We start from the raw sequence: 21866 nt of genomic DNA on the forward strand, positions 1-21866 counted from the left end.
ACACGCCTGTGCTGTCTTGTCCGCCGTGAAGCTGTCGGCAACAGGAAAAGACTTCTAGAATTTAACAAAAAGGACTGTGTAGCTCTTGGCTGAACACAACCATGAGACTTCCTGAGTGATGCACGGTTAGCCTTGCATCAAACCTAGACTGCCATGTTGCTAAAAAAGACGACTCACCTATTTGAAGATGTCCGTTTCCCCCATATTAATCTACATGGCTTCACTGTTACCCCAATTTTAAAAAAAGATGTGTGTGAGTGTGCAAGTGTAAGTTTTAAGGGGAACATCTACTTGAAAATGTCCAATAGTAATATGAACAAAGCTACAGTAATTAAAGGCATGTCTAGAGAGATAATCAATAAAATAGAAATAGACCAAAACAGCTTAATTTACAAATAAGGTAGTATTTTGAATGAGTAGGGGAAGATTATAAATGTACTGTAGGAAGTCACTATTATGCATTTTGTTAGGAACAATTGACCAATTGTTTGGAAGAAAGAATTAGCTATTTACCTCCATTTTCTATAGTAAATAAATTCCAGAGAGCTAGAAGATATAAAGCTAAACAAATGACACCTAGAAAATTTTAGAAGAAAATATGAGAAATTTATTTATAATCTCAGAGTGGGGAAGGAGCTACAAAGGAAAAATAAATTAATTAATTAATTAACAAGATAAAATTTAAAATTCCTGTATGCCTATAAAGAAGCAAATTAATAAATAACATAAAAAGACAAATGATCAACAAATAAAAATATTTTCAAGGCAAAGGACAGAAATGTCCTAAAGTGCACAGGCAAATTAATTACATAAAGGCCAAATAACCTAATTGAAAATTTATGTAAAGGATAAACTTACAAATTACTTAAATTTATAAAAAATAGACATTACCAAAAAAAAAAAAAACATTTGAAAGGATATTCAACTTCATTCATAATGAAAGAAAGTAAAATCAAAACAATTTACAGTACAATACCAGTTTTCACCAGTCACATTGGAAAGAAAGATACATTTGATAATATCAATATGTGCTGAGAAATTTTGAGCAATAGGCCCTTTCACTATATTCTTGATGGTTATAATGACTGATCAGTTTTTGGAGGATAATCTTACAACAGCTATCAAAAATTTAAACGCACATAGCCTTAAACCTGCAATTCCATTTCTAAGCTAGAATTTATACCAAGATATAGTCACAGAAGTATGCGAGATACATGTATGTATAAGGTTGCTAAATTACAGATTTGTATATAAAAATAAAAAGTGGAAATGCTCTGTATGTCCACCAACAAAACAGCAATCAAATAAATTATAGTCCGTCCAGACAAGGAGACACCAAGCAGCTCTTAAGAGGAATGAGGTAGATCTTTATGTTACTATGCAAAGATCTCTAAGGGAAACACTGGGGGAAGCAAGGCAGCGTGTGCTGTGGACAGTGAGTGCCAGAAAAGCTGGTCTGTGTTCCTGCCTTCCCCTTGCCCCGTCCCTACCTCGTTCCCTTTCTTTCTTACATTCTTTCTAGAAGGGTCCCCAGAGAGGACAGAAAAAGGGGTGCAAGAGGCTGATGTTTTTAGCCTTCATACTTTGCCAAACATACATGCATCCATTCCTTACTATTATTTTTAATGACAGACTATTTGGGTGGTCAAAATATGAACTATATAAGCATTTTGCTTGCTTTAAATATATAATAAAAAACACAAAACTCAAAACTTTTTCAAGCAGAAGTCCGGTAGAGAGCCATTTTTAGATAACTATAAGAAATGAAGCATTCACTTTACAGATCAAAATGCTTCTACTAGTATTCTCGACACCTCAATACAAAGCAGAGAAAGTAGCGTGTGCCTCGCTCGCCTGTACCATGCGGCATAGGTGAGCTCCGCCGCTGAGCCTGCTCCGGGCGGGACACTGAGATGCCGTGATTGCTTCTCTTTGAAAGCAAGGCACACACGCAGGTGCTCACTCACAGGCACACACTCATGCAACCCCTACCTTAGTGCAAAGGAATTCACGCGCATGGCCTAGAAATGAGCAAAATAAATGGCTGAAGAGCTGTGTGCAGCGTCTTCTGCTCTGAAGGTCTAACTCCTCTTCCCTCCTGATGGACCCATCTGAGTGTCAGCAGCAAGTTGAAGTCCCTTAGCAGCTCAGGAACCTTTTGCAGTTTGAGCTCTACCCGTTGCTGGATGACACAATAGAACAGGAGAGCTTTTCTTGCTGTATGACCCTCTGATCTTGTTAAAATATAAATATGGGAAGGTGACTATTATCAGCAAGATAATCTGGGCCAAGAGCTGATCACTGTAAGTTTAGAAATTAAAGTTTCTCTTTCCCTGAAATCACATATTTCCAGTGAATCTACCTACCCATCCTGAGCCAGCTTTCTGAGCTGAAGTTGGGGAGGGCGGGCTGTAGGGCAGGAGATCCCCCAAACCAGAACGGGGTTACTGGCTGTGCTAGCTGTGAGCTACTGGCTGCTACTGAGCTGCCACCCAGCAAGTCGGCGGCCACCCACAAAGCCAGGAGAGCCCTGGCCCCAGGTCCCTGGCCCTGACAGAGGGAGAAAAATGCCAAGGCATGCTTCCACTTTTTGCTGTGCAGGGATCTAAAAATTTCTAAGACTCATGGACCCCAATACATTTGAAGCATCTAGTGCATTATTTTTTTTTTTTTAACACATCAATGGTTAATTTAACTTTAGCTCTTATTTTGGGCTAGTAATTCTAATAGAACTCTATTTGTCCTTTGGGTTTTGCAGACTAGAACAGACTCACTCAAATCCCCAGTGCCCAGGGGTGGCCCCGAAGGCTCTAGAATTGACGGGGGGAATTTAGGAGAATGACTAAAAACCCGCACCCACCAGAGTCCCTCCTGATCCCCTGGACAGGGTGGGTGTGCCAAAGAGAGTTTGCAAGACCAGCTATGTCTTTTGTTAATGGAGAAATAGCATAAACCTGTTCCTCTTTCCCACCTCTCTTTGGAGGAGAAAAAAAAAAGTTGATTTGCAGGAAAGCCAGGTATCAGGCTTTTAGTTTTTAGATTTTCTTCCCCTTCACCAGTCAGTTAAGTGAATGCAGCTAGTGTTTGGTTCACTGTCATCACTCCACCTAGGTTCACACAGGCTAAAGCAGGTGCTGATTGGAACGCGGGTCTTCTCGGCACAGGAGGCACAGGCGCGCGCCCCCAGCCCCAGCGCCCACGCGTGCCTCGACCCCCTCGGAGGGAAACGGGCAGCAAGACCTGCCCCCAGGCATCCATTCACCCAGCGGGGAGGGGGTGAAACAAAACCCGGCTGCTATCCTACCACGGAAAGTCACAATGAAACTGCCCCATCAAACGCCAGTGGGGTGGGCGCCCGCGCGCTCCCCGGCCGCGCCCGGCTAGGCGAAGTCCTTGGACACGGCCTCGACGAAGTTGGGGGCCGACATGAGGATGCCGATGGTGCAGATGATGGTGAAGACGGAGAAGGCCATGAGGCACAGGCGGTCCACCACGCAGGCCGCGAACTTCCACTCGCTGCACACCGCCTCGCTCTCGTCCTGGCAGCGGAACCGGCTGGCGATGTAGCGCACCTCCTCCAGGATCTTGGCCAGCTCGGGGTCGCCGTCGGGGGCCGGCGCGGCCCGCAGCAGGGGCTCGTCGTGCGCGGGGGAGCAGGCCACGCGGCCGCACACCACGCCCGAGTCGGGGGTGGGCGCGCAGTGCAGCGCGTCCAGGCCGCGGAAGCCCAGGTAGAGCAGGTTGCCGTTGGCGGCGGGCGCGGGCGGCGCGCTCAGCTCCACGCTGGCCAGGCTGCAGCGCCGCTGCTTGTGCTGGCACGCCGGCCGCACCCTGTCCTCGCCGGGCCTCTTCATGCGCAGGAACCAGGCGCACCAGTTCAGGAGGACGATCCTGGTCTGGGGGGCGACAGAGGGGGAGCGGGGGGCGAAGCTAGGTTAGCGCGCCTCCCCGAGCGCACCGAGACCCTGTCCTCTGCGGCTGTGCCGGCTGGTTTCAGCGGGGGAGCAGCGCCCACTCGTGAACACGTCAAATGCGACGTGAGAATAAAACCAGTGCAACAGACCACCCGGGGAGAAACTGTCCTGGGGCCAGGGGCCCTGGGCCGTGTGCACCGGGCCAGCCGCACCCCCTCCCAAGCCTTTCTCATCCGAGCTACGGGGGTGATAATGCCTGATCAGCCAGTTCCAGGCTCTGTGTTGCGCTGCCCCAGCTGCCAGGGTGCCCTGGGATACCCTAAATTTCCTAGGGAAATGCTGTGGCTTCCGTCATGCAGCCCACGACCGCCAGCTTGAGATAGCTGAGCGTTTCTACATTGGGTTGTGCCTCCCCTTGATCAGGTCCCAGCTTTCCAAAGCTGGTCTTTGCAGTTGTCCTGACAAATCTCAAGCACCCACGCAAGTCAGATGGAAACCTGACCCCAAGATCTGAGATCCGGTGCTGTGCCCCAGGGGACAGTTAGAGCATATATGAACTTAGTACGCTGTTTTGACCTATTTAATAAACCCGCCTGTTGGGTATTACTTTTGGTCTAGGAGTTCTGTGGAAAAATTTCTGAGAACCTAATGGTGCCACGAATGGAGAAAGTTCCAGAAGCTCTAACCTAATGCACTAAGCTGCAATGAGGAGGGAATAAGAGCGTGTTTGCGGAAGTGCTCTGAAAAGTGTAAAGCAGGCAGAGGCAAACTTGCTGCCAAGCGCCAGAGAGTAAATAGCGCAGGCTTTGCAGAGCACACAATCTCGTTACGACCGCTCAGCGCTGTTGTTGTAGAGCAAATACAAGCGCAGACGTGCGCCGTGGAGTGGGCGTGGCTGGGTGCCAATAGCGTTTTATTTAGTAAAACGTGACAGGCTAGGTTTGCTAAAACAAGTGGCAGGCTGTGTTTGGCCCATGGGCCGTCATGAGCAGAGCCCTGATCTAAAGTGTTTTATAAATGCAGTGCATGGAGGAGGCTGGGGAGAAATAACGGCGATGGTCTAGAGCGTTCTGGCTTCTAATGGAAAGCAGTGAAAAACCTGAAGCAGCCATCCAGGTCAAGAGGCATTCTTCAATTCCTTTCTAGATGTGTATTTGCAGCACGGCCCTTTCCCTGAAATTACACAGATACGAATTTCTTTTCAATTTTGTTTTACGATTCTAGACAAATTCCATCAGCAGCATGGTAGGTCCGCTCCCCACCTCTGAGTACAAAGAGGGGGCTGTCTGGCTCGTCTGGGCAGCGCCTGCATTCCTGGTGACCGTTTTTATGACATCTTATCAGAGACGCCTGCAGTGCACAGGCCGGGTCACAGGGGACGGGAACAAAGAACGCGCCGGGGGCGTCCTTGCTGCTGTGAAGCTGCCCTTTGTTCCGCGGCCCTCAGGAGAGCAGATGGCGCCCCACACACCCAGCCCCGGCCCCACGGCGGACCCCAGGGTTCTGCTGACCCCTGCAGGGCCTTCCATGGTGGATGTAACCGCTTGAATCGCAAAGTCCTGTTCAGGCCGTAACCTCCAGGCCCGTGGAGGCAAAGTTATCTGTGTCTAGGACCTTTGAAGATATCAGGCTGGGTGAGAGTGGGCCCACTGGGGTCCTGATGAGCAAATTCAGGCACAGGGTGAGAAGACAGGCAGGGAGAGAGGCTGCGGGACAGAGGTGACTGACTTAGGGACTGCTGAGGCCCCCCAAAGGGCGTGGCCCTGCGACCCCTGGAGTTCGGGCTTCTGGCCTCCAAAGCTTTGAGATAACAAATGCCCGTGGGTTAAGGCAACTAGCACTTTGTGACAGCTGTCCTGGCAAACCAGGGTAAGGTGCAAGGACACGTGGCCCCGTGAGTCCTCAGGCCAGTTCTGCCCCCCACACCAGGCGCACCAACCACGCCCTCTTAGCCCCCAGGGTTCTGTGAGGTGGGCGTGGCCCCCGCTTTACAGACAAGGAGGCTGAGGCTCCAGCTCTCACTGCAAGCGGTTCGGTGGCCGCACATGCTGAGACTTCTGTGGCCTCGAGCAGGAGCGCCTCTGCAGCGTTCTGGGAGGGCCGGTGGTGGGGGAGCACGTGCCAGCAGCACGTGCGCCCAGGCCCGAAGCAGCGGCCCATGTGGCGGGCCGGGCGGGGGTCCAGCGGTTCTCCTCCCACCTGGCCCCCATCGGGCCGGCACTGGCCACACAGCCAAGCCCGTTTTGAATTTCAGGGCCTGAATCTATAGCTCTCAAGGCTGAAGAGCCTCAAAGGATGGAATTATCTGCTCGGCACTTACACTCTCTGCCCGTGACCCCTTCTCTTAGGCGACGGTTTGCTTCTGGCTGTGTAAATGTCACGTAATACCACCACACCTGAGAGGAGCTTCCTCACGACTGCAGGTCAGAAGCAAAGGCCCTCGAGGACGCTGATGTTTCAGATACCCATGGAAAGGAGGAAAAAGGCAGGGCCATATAAAATGACAGGGGTGTTCCAGCTCCATGTCTCATTTGAGCCATCGATTTGAACATGCTCTTACGCTGAAAGGTGCGCAATTAGCATTTCCTCAAGATTTCCCCCAAAGAGCCAAGTGCTACCAGGTCATTAAAAATGGCATCATTTCTCCACATCTTCTTTCCTTTATCTTTAGTCAAAATGTGCATCAGAAGTAAGAATATGTGTTTATATTTTTTGTACTTGCATAAATAAGCATGGGAAGGAAAAGAGGGAGCTCATAAAAATGGTTATCTGTCATAAAAATAGGGCAAGGAGCAGGAGAAGGGACAAGAATTCCTTAGGAATAACTTCTGATTTTCTTTTGACTTTCAAAACATGTCAACGTATGACCTATTTCAAACAGATAGAAGGATAGAGAGACAGAAAGGCTTACAAATAAACAAGGCCCCAGCTCTCACCCCTGACTTCTTGACATCTTTCCTCAGCATGCCATGGTTATAAGACAGCCAAAGAATACAGGTGAACATGTGCAAATACATCCTAGCTCTTACAGGGGAAACGAACCCTCTCAAGTCTCACGGAGGTAGTATCGCCGACAGCACGTGAGGCAGAGCCTTCAGCTGGAGCTCATGCTTCCACCAACAAGAGGGCTACAGGAAGAGTCTTTATTAAGTTTATGAGGGGAGCCTGCCAGGGGAAAGAATCTGATGGGAGAGAATAACTTTGTAAAGCAATCTTCCCCAATTTAACTTACGGGTAACTATAAATTATCTCGAAAAATGATTATTTTTAGAAGGCCTGGAAACTTCTTGAAATTGGGAGGGAACTAAATATATCTCACAGCTTGCATTTAGCATGCTGGTGACTCCCAGTCTCTCTTCTGAACATGAATGCAAGTTTATGGCTCGCCAAAGGGCTGGTTTGGGCATGAGGGGCGTGTTTAGTTTCCCACCATCCCTAGGCCATCTTCTCTGGACGGGGAGATGGGAAAGGGGTGCAGGCCGAGGTGAGGGAGTGGGCCAGCTAGCCCTCCCCTGCCATGGCCTTTGTCTGCTGAGGTGGGTAAAGCTCAGATGCAGGTCAGCCCAAATCGCAGTTTCCTGACTTCAGGGCGGGGGCTCTTTCGGTGACTGGGGACCTTCGGCGCTGGACCCAAGGGAGTTTGGCCCGTGGATGTGGCAGAGTCAGCAGACATCACCCAAGCGACTGCGCAGCAGGTGTTGGGAAGGTCTGCTGGGGCCTTGGCCAGGAGCACAGGTGAGAGCAAGGAGGGAACTGGCAGGGCCCCTCCCCACGAGAAGCTTCAGGTCTTAAAACTCCCCTGAAGGGAAAAGGTTTTGTGGTGGATGTGTGGGAGTACTGTATATTGTATATATGAATTACCGTGATCTAGGGCTCTTGTGAAGAGAAGCTCAATAATTAGGAAAAAAGAAAAGAAAAAGATAGGATGTAGAATTTTTCCAAATCAATATGTATTCTATATCTAACCTTTAAACTCATCCCTATATTCCATTTTACTATTAAGGGAACCTGGCATTATATTGAGCTTCACTTTTCAGGAAGTTTGGATCACAGAGAGGTTCAACAATGGCGGCGGAGGAATACTGGTGTGGGATGTCATTGACAGGGGACATATGGTTGACAGGGAGTTATACAGGGCATGTGTCCAGGGTGCATGGAAATGTTTGGATATACTCACAGTGGAAACAATTAAAAACAACAGCTGGGGGGGTACTGGGTTCCTGGCCAGGGGGGACTCTGTTGTGGTCCCTAGGGGAGCAGCAGCAGTCCCCCAGGTGCAACGGCAAGGACCAAAAAGGAATGAGGGTCCAATAGTGAGCCCCTGATACTAATGACTATGCTTGTGAGCCTATACACCTGAAATAAGAACAAGGCCTAGAGCAGCACTGTGCCTAGGAGTTACCTCCTGACAGCCTCCGTGTTACTCAAATATGGCCAGTCTCGAAGCCAAACTCAGCATGTAAACGCACTGCCTTTCCCCCAGTGTGGGACATGACACCCGGGGATGAGCCTCCCTGGCACCAAGGGATCACTACCAAGTACCAGCTGATGATGCAACTAGAAAATGACCTTGAATTAAAGGTTCAATGCGGACCAGCAGAATATCCCTGTCTACATATAATAACAGGAGTTAAAAATGCTGTTTGACCTAAGTAAGGGGGAAATGGAAAGGACAAATGAGTTCATATGGCTATGAGTCTCTAAAAAAGAGTCTGGAGGTTGTCAGAAGGATTGCCCTTATGCACACCCGAGCAGAGTCTCAGAGACAGATAAAGTAGATACAACCCCAGGTATTGGTTCTTTTGAGGGCTAAAGAGACCCACGGGTTTTATGGTCAAGGCAGATGGAGTTCACTGCCATGTCAGTTGGCCCTTCTTTGGAGTTGGTGTTTCTGCGTGATGGAGCTAGACTCAGATGTGATCTCTTTTCACAAGCCTTTCATGCTACTTTACTGGAATTGTAGTTGGTGCTGGGGTTTAAGATATATCTAGGGGATTTGAATCTCTGGACTGACAATATGATAGCCAGGCCCTGAGCCTCAACAGACTTCAGCTCCTACACTCTGATTTATTGGACTTACCCCACTCAGCTAACATGGAGTTGAAGAATGTCAACCACCACACCATGGACCCTAGAGTACCTACAACTGAAAGCAGGAGGATTGCATCCAGTATCCATGTGGAATCTAAGCCCCCTCTTGACATAGATGTGGAATGGACACAACCAAGCCAAGGTCCACAGGAAGGAGGAATACAGTAAGGATTAGAGTGGACTTAATGATATCCTATTCATGAACTATTGTGGTTAATAATTGAGAAAATGTGGCACTGGTGTGGAAAAAGTGGCCATGGTGGCTGCTGGGTGTGGGGAATGGGAGGAAGAGATGAGATGTGGAGGCATTTTCGGGACTTGGAGTTGTCCTGGGTGGTGCTGCAGGGACAATTGCCGGACACTGTATGTCCTCCCATGGCCCACTGGATGGAACGTGGGAGAGTGTGGGCTATGGTGTGGACCATAGGCCATGGGGTGCAGCGATGCCCAGAGATGTACTCACCAGATGCAATGGATGTGTCATGATGATGGGGGAGAGTGTTACTGTGGGGGGAGTGGTGGGGTGGGGGCGGTGGGGGTGAATGGGGACCGCATATTTTTTGAATGTAGTATTTTTTAAAAAATGAATAAATTAAAATAAAAAAAAACACAAAAAACAAAACTCCCCTGGAGCCATGCTTCATTCCTCCATTCGCTCACTTCCTCCCCCGCTAGTGACTATTAACATTTATCCCACAAGGCCACACGAAACACTTTCCTACATGTAGTTCTTCCCTCTTTTCATTCCTTATTATATTTTGAATATCCAACCATGTTGCTATGTGTGTATCCAGTTTGTGGTTTGCTTGCCACTGCTGCAGATACTCCATGTGTGCATTCAAATAAAGTTTTTAAAACACTCTGCTAGAAAAATACACAGAGAAGCCAATTTGTAAGCCCTGCTCTGGAATAGCAGATGAAAAAACAGTGCCATGGTATACCGAGGAGTATGTTTATCATAACTGTACTCAATACAAAGAGAGGTGAAGTCAGATAAAAAAAAATACAGCTCTTTGTCTAGGAAGTGTAGGTTCTTATGTGATTTTAAAAATGGATAATTTAATCATTTTTCTTTCATGATAGAATATTCTATTTCCTACTTGCAGAATCCTTGAAACGAGCCAGCCCATTACCATGGCAGCGCACCGTCTGGCTGCAGTCAGCCCCGGGCCAGCCTGCGCCCCACGGGGGTCTAGGGAGGGCGCTGGCCACGGGAGCGGCGGGGCGGGGACGTACCCACTTGGGCATCTTGCCGCCATCAGGATCGTGGTGGTGGTACTGCAGCACGACCACCGTCACGACGACGGAGAGGCCCACGATGATCATGGTGCTGGCGAAATACTGGGCTGCAGAGAGAAGAGACACAGGTGAGGCCCGAGCGGGGCCCCTGCTGGGGGTCCCCAGGACAGCGACCTGTGCCGAGGCCTTCCCTCCAGCTAGGTGGCCTGGATAACTAATTCTACATCCGTCTTTTGGGTAACAGTGCCTGGCTCTGTGATAAAAGTCATTCCCATGAGAAATCATGGCGTATGTTTTCTGAACAAAAAACTTGGGCAGAGATGGTGAGGTCGCAGCATGATTACAGAGGTTGTGCTTGGGTAAACCTGCATGTCGCCAGCCCTGGACACAGAGGGTATCAGACGTGGAAAATAAGAGTCTGGCGCCATCCATTAGACGCTGGGGGAGACCAGTTGTCCGACCTGAGGAGGATGTCGGCAGCAGTGACTTTTCAGAAGGACGACATCAGATTCACCCCTAAAGGACCAGGGTGAGTCTCTCCACAGGCTCCACCATGCAGGAGAACCTCGACCCAGCTGAGAAGCAGCACGCTGCATCTGAAAGCGACTCACCCTGGGCTGCGGCCGGCCACCTGTGTGAGCTTGGACAAGGTAACCAGCCCCTCCCGGGCTCAGATTCCTCACCAGTTAAACGGGAACGGAAACCCCTTTCTTGCAGGTTTGATGCAGGAATTAGAGAATATAGGGGCCAAGGGTGCAGCATGGAGGAGACATTCCATAATTGTCAACTATGACAATGAAAGCTTTGCCGTCGCTGTCCTCCTAAGGATGCTGAGCAGACGCAGCCTGGAGGCTCAGTGCAGGCCCAGACACCTGGCTGAGAGCACGGCCTGCTGTCAGGCCAGGCAAGAGCCCACCACCCTCCTATAGGGACCACGCAGCACCTGTGAACATTCTGCCAGTAACAGATCCCTACCAGAAGGGGAAGGTGAGTGGACCAAGCGGTGGCTCATGGAGGGACCCAGAGCCAAAGGATCCCACAGTTAAAATTCCCTCGGAATAGGGCAGCCCAGCCAATGTCATCATGACAGCCAGTGTCCATGTGGCCAACAGTGTGGCCTCCTTCGAGGTGTGAGCTGTACAACAGCCACGTCCTTCTGGGGGCTCTGTAGGTAAGGACAGCACCAGCAGCAAGGGGCTTCTGTTGCACATTTCCACTGAAAGCAGCATGTGGAAAGGTGGAAGGCATGGGCTCTGATCTGACGGTCAAGTTGAAAGGTGGTCTCTCGCTATCTGGATGGAACCAAGAGAAATACGACACGCCCAAAGGTTTCTGGTTTTTTATGCTCATAGTTCCTCTTCTCAAAACAGTACACATTCATGGAGCTCCACAAAGCAAGGCTTCTTGGCTCACTATGCTGGGAGTATCTAAGTACGACTCCCACCAGCCCTACCCAAGCCTAGTTACGCAGAGGATGGGTATTCAGGAGACGTGGGCCAACCAGCGTATTCACAGATGGATTCTCATGCCTGACCTTCCCCACTCGTGGGACTTTCACATTAGACCGACTTCCCACAGCAGAATATTTCCTTTCCAGCCTCATGGTGCTGAGCTTGGCTGGCTGGTAGTCTTGGTCCCCTGAGGAAGCACAGAAGCCAGGCTGCAGGCATAAGAGCCCTGGACCCTAAACCACTAGCCCACCCAGCATCTCTTTGAAGACTTCTATTTATTCCAGCCCAGGAAGGCGCTTAGTAACAAGCGATACTCTCCTGTTTCTGTCTTCCTTCCCTGGGTGGAAAGCCATGCCTTATATGTCTCCTGGCAAAATGTACTTGCCCATGTCACATTCCCTCAAACACTTTTGTTTTATAAGGAGACTAGTTAGGCTGAAAGCTAAAGTGTGAGTTCCCCATTTTATCAAGGGATGTGTGGAAAACAATATCTGTGACAGTTTGAAGCTGTACGTTCTGAAAGCTAGTTCATTTCCCTGGGTGAGAACCATGGCAAGGAGGGCCTTGCGATGAGGTCACTTAAGGTGTGGCCCAGGGTCACTCCTAATCCTCTAACTGGAGTCCTTTATAAGAGAGAATGAAATTCAGATGGAGAGAGAGAAAGCCACCGAGCCAGAAGCTGAAAGCAATGAAACCAGGAAGAGGTGGGAGATGCCGCCATGTGCCTTGCCATGTGCCAGAGGAGCCCAGGACGGCCAGCAGCTGGTATCCAGGGAGAAAGCATCACCTGGGAAGGCCTTGATTTGCACATTTCCTGAACTGTAAGCTTGTACGCTAATAAACCCCATTGGAAAAGCCAACCCACTTCTGGTCTATTGCCTTTGGCAGCCTTAGCAGACGAAAACCATGTCTTGGACAGAAATAACAAATCTCTACTGTAAAATCTCTGGCTCTAGTGCAAGCCTGAGTGGGAGATGCACGGGATGAAGGGGGCATTTCTGCACCTTAAAACCAAACCACCAAGGAGTCCTTTCCTGTCACGGCTGAGCTGAGGCCCTGGGTCACCTGCTCACAGCAGGAAAGGGGGCAGCACCACTCTGGATGGTTGTGGGGGACCCGTTCCTGCTCCCGCAGGCACTGGGGAATACCGGGTAGTCCCAGCCCGACCGAGAGACGCCGCTCGCGCCTCACCTATCAGCGGCACCGAGTCTGACGTCGCAGGCATGATTTCAGCTACGAGGAGCATGAAGACGGTGAGGGAGAGCAAGACGGTTATCCCTACGGCACAAACACATGGCAGGTCGTTAGGCAGAGGGGAGGGGAAAGCCTGTGACAACTAACCGAGGTTCCGACCTGAGCTGCAAAGAGCTAGGCACGGTGGGAACATGGGAAGTCCACGAAACCCCGAACGGGGTGCGTGATTTTCTGCTCACAGAGCTGCGTGCATTTTCCTGGGGCAAGTCCATGCCATTTACCAGAAACCCAAAGGTGTCCCTGGTGAGGACGAGCTTAGGAACCAGAACCTGATAGAATCAGTGCAAAATGATCGTTCACTGTAGCACAGTCATTTCCCACTTTTGGGATGAGGTTATAATTGAGGGGCAGCTCCGTGAAGCAGAAAAAAGAAAACAGAAGGCAGAATGACCTTGACTTTGCTATTTCCATGTGGCTCTGGATGAGTCGTCTAAGCTTTCTGAGTGTCAGACTCAGAAGAGATGGGTTTGACGATGAGTTCTACAGACACTAAATAGGATCTCTAGCAAAGCTTTGAGACCCTGATACTGAGGAGCTCATCCCACCATTCTAGATCTTGTACTGGAGCTCTGGTAAGGACAGACACCGTGTAAGGCACAGCACAAGGACAAGCTGACGCTGAGCTGAGCTGCCTTCTGTCTTGAACGAATGCTGGCCGCTCACCACCAAGAAGCAGGGCAGAGGGGTGGGGGAGGAAGGCAGGACCTTCAACCCAGGCTCCAGCCAGGCCCCTCTGGGTGTCCCCTCCTCCACGGCAAAGGGCCCCACATGCAGCTGCCGAGCGTGGGGCCCCAAGGCAAGGCAGTAGGCTCAGGAGGGCACGGCCCCGGCCCCGAACCTCACGCAGGAGCTCCTGCTGTCGTGGAGACGGATGCCGGCCACACGCCTTGTGCCCTGCGGTCAGCGCGGGGTGAGCCGAGCGGCTCGGCTGGCCACGCCCCAGGGGAGGCGCTTACCCAGGGAGATCTTCTCCCCGGAGTCGGCGGGCAGCAGGAACACCAGCAGGGCCAGGGCCGAGATGAGCACACAGGGGATGAGCAGGTTGAGACCGTAGTAGAGGGTCCTGCGGCGCATGGTCACGGTGAAGGTCACGTCGGGGTAGGGCTCCTTGCAGCAGTCGTAGAACCGCTCGCTCCTCTTGCCCGGGATGCCTCGAGGCAGAGGAGCAGAGCGTCAGTGCCCGCTCGGGGAACCGCCTGTCTGTGTGCTAATACCCGGGGGGCCGGTGTTTCCAGATGCCCCCGCCCACTTCTTAGGGAGCTGTGCATTTTAGTGAGGGCTGAGCACGCTGGTAAGTACTTTTGGACAGATTGGAAAATCCATTTTTACGAGTGCATTTATCGTTATTACGATATTGTAAACACAATTTTTGTTTTTCCATTTAAGGTAATCAAGCAGAGGCCCTTACCCAATTGAAATTTGCTCTCCAACCTGATTTTAGGGACAGAGTAGATTGACTAATACAGGGATTCCTCTGCTAGCACAGTCTAGTGTAAAATCAGTCCTCACCATAACTCAGGTTCCTCACGGACAGCACCGTGCTTCCTAATTGTTTTTGTTCCTCATCCTAGAGCTCTCAATAAATTACGGAAACTGCGTCAGAGGTCCCTCAATGATCCAGTGAAATGGGGAATGGAAAATCACCGCCTTTTCACGGGAGCACGAGGGTGACACAGCACTCCTCCGGGCCGCTGGCCGTGTGTCTGGGCGTCATGGCCTTACCCACAAGATCCCACTCTCCATTGGGGATGTAGCCACTGATATCTGCCTCCTGCATCTGCAAGTCCAGCGACCACCCTCCGTAAGTCCAGGACCCGAACTTCAGCTTGCACTGCTGCACGTCGAAGGGGAACCAGCGCACGTCGATGTAGCACGAGCTCTTGAATATGCCTGGGTGGGGGCGGAGGCGGCAGAGAACCGAGGGGAAGCTGCCTGGAGGGGTGGTCACCACACACGCAGCCCCTCCTGGCGACCCCCTCCCCTCCCCATGGTAGGCAGTGCCCACGGCACGGTGTGCCCGCCTGGAAAGGGCGCGAGAGCCCCGGGTGACAATGCAGGGCCGCTCTGCGTGTCCTTTCAGCCGTACTGAGGGCTCCCCTGCAGGTGCAGTGAAGCGGGCGGGCTGGCAGGTGCAGTGAGCCAGGACCTCTGCACTGGGAGCAGCCGGGCTTCCTGCCCAGTCCCTGCCCTCCATCCTACCACTAAGCCTGTCCAGAACAAGCAGGATTTTGTTTGTTTTGAAAAAGTATCTAGAAAAGCAGCTCGGCTGCAGCTTCACCGTCTTTTGAAATTCAAACATAACCCTGACTCGCTCTGTTGAAGAAGATGGTTCTATCGGCGCCCTGTGCAAACGTGCGAAGCTCTGTAAACTTCCATTTACCGTGTGCATCTTGAGTCTCCAAATAATGAGAAAAAAGTTGAGAATGGAAGCAATCTCAGGGATGTCAATAACCACGATGATGGGGCTAAAAAGAGAACCTGCAATACACAGCTGCATGTGAGTGTGGGTGTGTGTGTATTTGGTGGGGAGAGGTATGGTATTTTCCTTGGGTTAAAAATTGAGAAAATGCTTGGTTATCAAGAAATGTAAGTGGAGGGGATAATTTTAGCTAGCTAGAACAGAAAAGAACGGATGGCATTCAGGTGACGCGCTCTTGCCTGGATGTCTTGCCTGTCCTGGCTCCGGCCCAGACAGGTTGTAGGTGAGTTGCCCGTGAGGTCACCCAGTGGAGAATGGATATGCCACCGCAGTCACCGATGCCAGGGTGCTCCTCCCTGCCCACTGGCCCACCGGGACCCCCTGGAAGCAGGAGGGGCTAACGGCCCAGTGCTAGGTGGGCAGGGCAGGCTGTGGTGTCCTGGGGCTGAATGACAAGAAGAATGGGTGTGGGAACCAGGAGGAGAGAGGACTCGGGGGTCGTGCCACCACGGATCCTCACTCCACCTGCACCAAGTCGAGGAAGGGTCACAAGCTTCTTTCCCCTCAAGTTCCTTTACATACTTGAGAGCGTTCTACTGACGGTTCAGGGAATCTGAAGTCAGTACAGGTCCCGCCTACTCAGGAACAGGCTCCGGCCGCCAAAACCCACCGTGCCGGTTAGTTAGGACGCGTGACCCTGTAACTGTAGGATTCCCTTTCTGGGAAGAGCCAGAGAAGAGTCTCCAGGGCCAGCGGGCACAGCAGTGGCCGCCTGGGGCTGCAGGCGAGTAGGACTGACGCAGATGAGCAGAAGGGACGTCCTTGAGGGAGATGGGAATGTTCCCAGACTAGAGGATGGTGATGGTTTGCACAGCCCTAAATTTACTAAAAATCAGAGGTGAATTGCGTGGTGGTAAACTAGACCTCAATAAGGCTGGTAAAACCTCAACATGAATGGGAAAAAAAGTCATTTCATAATCACTGTCTCTATTTCCAAGTTGATATCCTCAAAACACTCTTTTAAAAAACTTTTAGCTGTACTTTTAATTGTAGTAGCATATATGCAATTCAAAAGTTCCCATTTTAACCACTTTCAGGAGTGATTCAGAGGTATTAATTCCATTCAGCAGTGTGCACCCATCACCAGCTTCTACTGCCCAAACATTTTCATCACCTCAAACAGACCTGTGCACCCACTAAGCACAGCTCCCATTTCCCCCTCACCCCCAGCCCCTGGCAGCCTGGAAACTGTTGGTGTCTCTATGAATTTACTTCGAGGTATTTTTTTATACGTGAGATTATAAAGTATCTGTCTTTTCGTATTAGGCTTATTTCCCTCAACATGATGTCTCCAAGGTTCATCCGTGTGTTTTACATGGATCAAACGTCATGCCTTTAGGAGGATGACTCTCTGCCATGGGCTGTATATACACCTTTTTGTTTACTCCTCTGCCAAGGGCAGAGCAGCCTCCCAGGGACAGTTCTGCACTGGCCCAAGCCAGACCCCTCCAGTTTTCCTCCAACATCAAAGGGGATGTCCACAGCCCTTCAGCCCAGTGAGGACTCCTGGGGGTGCTGGGCTGGGAATGTGGACGGGGGCTGCGGACACAGGCGGCTGGAGAGTCAGGGACTGAGGCTCTCAGAGCCCGTCACCACCCACCGCACCACATCCCTTTACGACAACGGCTCCTGGCCGTGTCTCCTGGAGCAGCCCTCCCGATAGAGGCTCGGCTTCCAGGCCAGGTGAAAAGAGCCTGCGTGGGACCGAAAGGTCCAGTCTGCTGGGGTGCTGGGAGGACAACGTGTGCCGGGGGGTGGGGAGGCGGGGGAGATGCCGCCCACAGAACCTGCGGGGCCAGCACCCTCCCCCTAAAAGAGCACTACTGGGAGGTGCTGGGAGCTGTCTGCTTTGCCTGGTTCGCTCACCCCTTCATTCACAGGTAAGGGTTCTTGAGCAGGCAGCGTGGGCCAGGCGTAGGCTGGCCCGGCGGTGATCCTCAGGTGAGTAAACAGGTTCTGCCCGTGGGAGGCATATCGTCTGCTAAGGGACGGGGAGCACGCAGACAAGCTCAGCGGACACAGGCAGCTTGGCTTCGTGCCGTGAGATGAACCAGAAGGAGCGGTGTGAAGACGGGCAGGGCGGCCAGAGGGGTTAAACATCGGATCTGGGGCTGTGGGGGGGGGGGGGGCGCAGATTGCCTGGGAGCAGGAAATTAAACCAAAGAGCTCATCAGGCCTCCTGCACCAAGCAGGTGAGGCACAGTGGGGGGTGGGGGGGTGGGATCCTGAAAAAGCATCTGTTTTAAAAAGCACTAATAGAAGAAACTGCATCACTGACGGGGTGAAAGGGGCCACAGGAGTTGCGGAGGGCAGGGAGAGGGAAGAAGAGGTGTGGTGTGGGGGCATTTTGGGGACTTTGGAGTTGTCCCAAATGATATTGCAGGGACAGATGCTGGACTTTATATATCCTGCCATAACCCACTGAATGTACCAGGGGAGAGAGTGAACTACAGAGTAAACTATTATCCAGGTGGTGCAAAAAATAAAATAAAATAATAGAAAGCATCTAAAAGATGGAAAAAGCAACCTGTTAAGTTCCAGGTGAAAACACACCCACTGTGCCCAGAGGTCACAAAACTGGTATCCCACCCTGCCGCTCACTCGCTGAGCACCAGGGCTAAAAGATGGAAAAAGCAACCTGTTAAGTTCCAGATGAAAACACACCCACTGTGCGTGTCCCACCCTGCCACTCACTCGCTGAGCACCAGGGCTCCAGGGCTGTGATTCCCACTGCCAGGCAGGACACGTGTTTCCCAGGACACAGGTGACAGTTGGGTCAGTTGAGAGAGGAGAGAGAAACTTTCAGGATCGAGCCCCTTCTCAGGCCTTCTTTACGGCACGCTGAGCGGTCATCCGCCCACCCCAGTAGAGGGTCACAGCCTCTTAGCGTCTTCCCCGCCAGCCTGCGAAGACTCTGAACCTACCCGAAAGGAAACGCTGAGCTGCAGCGACACGCGCGTGGAGAGCCGGCTGCCGGCTGCCAGGAGAGCTGGAAATCAGCCGAGGAGGGCAACAGTCTTTACTCCAGGCTCACTCCACAGAACACGCGGCAGAAACTAAGAGCGCGCCGTATATTTTGGCAAAGGCAGTTTGAGCCGTGATTCCAAGACAGAGGGGGAAGACAGCATTTTCAATTTCAGGAAAAACAAGGAAGCCCAGCGGAGAGGAGAGCAGCTCGGAAGAAATGAGGCCGGAGAGAGTGAAACTCAGCGCCGCACTAGGCGCCACTCGTCTGCGCTGCGCCGTCGGGACTGGCGCCCTGGACGCGCTTAAATGCTCTCAGTTCAGGAGGACAGACGGAAACGGAGCTTACCTGGTGGGAGGTACTGACAATGCCCGGTGGAATTCACTAGAACGTTGGTGTGGAACGTGGCATCGAATCGCTCGTCAGCGCTAGAAAGAGCAAAAGGATTTCATGAGCCAATGGCGCCCGGCGCTGTGATTTCCCAGGGCCCCGAGCCTGTCCCTTCCCAGGCGGGCCCAGGGCCGCTTCCGGCCTGGGTTTGTACCTGGGCAGCCCAGCCCCCTGCACCTGCCTGGGGGGTTTCCTCGACCACAGCCTGGAAGGGGCCAATGTCCAACCACCACCCTTCCCACCCCACCTCCATACGATTTCATAAGAACCCTGTTTTTTTTTCATGTGCCTATGAAACAGAACTCTTAACCAAAAAGAGCGACCAAAGTAAAATACTTAGGGCACTGCAGATGAGAAATGTTGAGATATCTGAGGGAAGAGTAAGGAGCTGGCCGGCCCCGCGAGGGCAGGGCTTTCGGCCACTCTGCTCGTGACTCATGTTCCATCCCCCCGAAGGTGCCTTCTGCGGGGCTGGCGTTTCATCGACACAGTGCCGAGGCCTGAAGCCGCGGGGCGCGGCGGGTGCCGGGAGGGGCGCTGGGGCTCCTGGGCTCCACCACGAGAGGAAGGGATGGAGGATGGGGACGGCAGAGCCGGGCACCCCTTTATGTGCACGAGGCCTGCCCTGCGCCAGCCTCCCATCCACCAGTGTGGGTGAGAAACACACCCCGAAGGAGAAGCAACACTTCACAGCTCTGCACGCACAGGACGGTCCCACCACCTAGAGCAGAGAGCTCAGGGGCAAGAGAGCTCCCCTTGTTTTGGTCCCCGGGGTCTCCTGGCGGCAGAGCTGCCGAGGGTCCACTCGCCTGAACTGGAGTCCCTGCCCACCTCCCAGAGCCTGGGGCAGCTTCTGACCTCCTCTAAATGGGAAACTTGGAATCACAAGATATTGGAGCAAGTTTGTAGCCCAAGAAACACAGCCAGGACAGACACACACAAACAATGTGCACACATCCACAGAGAAACGGGCAGAGAATGAACAATTACTTCTAGGAAACAAGCACACTCTCCTGTCTTCATAAAAATCCAAGAGGGTAACACACTTAGAAGGGAGGACTAGGTAAACCAAATATGATTTATGAAATAGGTTTTTAAATATCGGTAGGATGTTTGGCTCCCAGGACCCCGTGATATGTCCGAGGACGCGAGTTGAAATGAGGACAGAAACGTGAACGCCACGGAGCCCGAGGGAACTCCCTTCCCCAAGGGACGCTCCATCAAGACACAGCGAGAAAAGTGGGAGGAAGACGATCCTCAAAGAAATAACAGAAACGTCCTAGAGCTGGAAGAAGCCTCACAAGATGAGGGCAAAGAAACGCACTTTCAAGGCTTCAGAGAGTTCGTTCCCATGTTAATTTAATTTCTTGGGCACGAACGTGAGCATGTGCTCCAGAAAAGTGAGAGTGAAACCCAAGAAGGAGGAAATAAACTATGGGACTAGCCCTGGACACCAGTAAAGTGGGTTGCCGTGAGGGGCTCTGCGGTAGGCATGCAAAACGGGGATTGTCATTAGAACAAGAAACTTGTTTTTGAAAGTCTTAAACCATAAAGATGGAAGGCAACCAGAGTTTCTAGGAAGAAACCGTACGAGAAAGTCATGGTTTGTGTGTGAAAGGAAGAAAGCCATAGTGAACCGGGAGGGAGGCTGGGCAAGTGAGCTGTGGTGAGGGGGCCGGCTGCGGCAGGAAGGAAGACACGGCACTCCCTCCCCCGCAAAGACACGGAGGGCAAGAGAGAGGGATGCAGGACCAAGACGCAAACATTATTTTCGACGGCAGTCTATACCCGTCTCTCTTACTGAGTCAAATAAACTGGGACTCAGGACGAAACGGCTGAAAAGGAGACCTTAACTGGCCCCTTCCCGGTTCCCTTGGGACACTGCTCCACTTTCTAGACAAGGTTCTGTGGAGCCCTGAGTTAACGGTGGAGTTTCAGGGTTTCTGCAAATGCTTGAGTCCAATATTTTTGTTTCTTTGTATTTAAATTGGCAATAAGTCAACACATGCTCAAATGTCTTCTTAGGAAATTTTTAACTCTTCCCAGACTACCAATGTAGAAATTTATGGTGCCTGGATGAACTCCTTTTTGGGTGCAAACTAAACTAAACTTTCTCTTGCCATGAATGTGCATGAGTGTGAACGTCTAGTAAATGAGTCACCAAATAAGATTTCAGCAGGTTTGTACTCCTATTTTAAGGAGTAAAACCAGTGCCTATGAGTACACCACAGTCAGCCTTCAGCAGGCTGTGACGTCGTCAGTGGTAGCCTGCGATGATGCGTGCATAGAACACTTCTTTTTTGGCTTAAGTTTGGGTTCTTTTACTCTCACATTTGTAATAGAGACTATGATTATCAATTAGATCAGTGATTAAACTCTGAAAACAAAAACAATTCCTAAAGCTCTTCTTCAAAGCATTTGGACCAATTTAACTGAAGAGGCTCTCAAGACTATAAGCAAATGGGTCAAAACAAAATAAAAAATCGGTGCCATTAGCTACCTGGGTGATATTTTTAACCAAAAGCAAATGTTGAAATAAATGGCACTATAGCACTGCGGCTACCAGCGAAATTCAAGTTTAGTGTTCATATTGGCAGGTTTGTTGTTCTTTCCAATAGGCAAACTAATTTTATAAATAATATCTACATAAACTCTTGTAATAAATTTCTGATTAAAAAAACACTTTATCTCGACTATTAATGTTGGAGAAGGTGGTGCTGCAGGGACAGTTACTGGACATTGTATGTCCTCCCATGGCCCTCTGGGTGGACTGTGGGAGAGTGTGGGCTATGGTGTGGACCATTGACCATGAGGTGCAGCGGTGCTCAGAGATGTATTCACCAAGTGCAATGAATGTCTCATGATGATGGAGGAGGTTGTTGTTGTGGGGGGAGGAGTGGGGAGAGGGGGGTGGGGGTATATGGGGACTTCATATTTTTTGAATGTAATATTAAAAATTTAAAGCAAAAAAAAAAAGGACTCTGCCCCTGAAACCTGAGTCTGAAGACAGCTCTCCGAGGCGGGAGGTGGATCCCACTCCAGGGACTGCAGTGAGAGCAGTATCAGCACAGTTTCTGAGCAGC

The 21866-nt window shown here is 51.1% G+C and overlaps 1 protein-coding gene across 2 annotated transcripts in view; it reads right to left on the bottom strand.

The window, feature by feature from the left end:
• Nucleotides 1–584: 584 nt before the first annotated feature.
• CHRNA7 (cholinergic receptor nicotinic alpha 7 subunit) overlaps nucleotides 585–21866 on the bottom strand; it is a 119085-nt gene continuing 97803 nt past the window's right edge. For both annotated transcript variants that reach the window (XM_071214398.1, XM_058294821.2), the window contains exons 5-10: nucleotides 18742–18821; nucleotides 14672–14839; nucleotides 13906–14100; nucleotides 12887–12973; nucleotides 10242–10351; nucleotides 585–3896 (exon numbers count right to left, since the gene is read on the bottom strand). In XM_071214398.1, the coding sequence (XP_071070499.1) occupies nucleotides 3381–3896; nucleotides 10242–10351; nucleotides 12887–12973; nucleotides 13906–14100; nucleotides 14672–14839; nucleotides 18742–18821 (1156 nt within the window). In that variant the 3' untranslated portion in view covers nucleotides 585–3380. The remainder of the gene's footprint in view (nucleotides 3897–10241; nucleotides 10352–12886; nucleotides 12974–13905; nucleotides 14101–14671; nucleotides 14840–18741; nucleotides 18822–21866) is intronic.

Source organism: Dasypus novemcinctus, chromosome 3 (genome assembly GCF_030445035.2).
Source record: "Dasypus novemcinctus isolate mDasNov1 chromosome 3, mDasNov1.1.hap2, whole genome shotgun sequence".
NCBI lineage: Eukaryota > Metazoa > Chordata > Mammalia > Cingulata > Dasypodidae > Dasypus > Dasypus novemcinctus.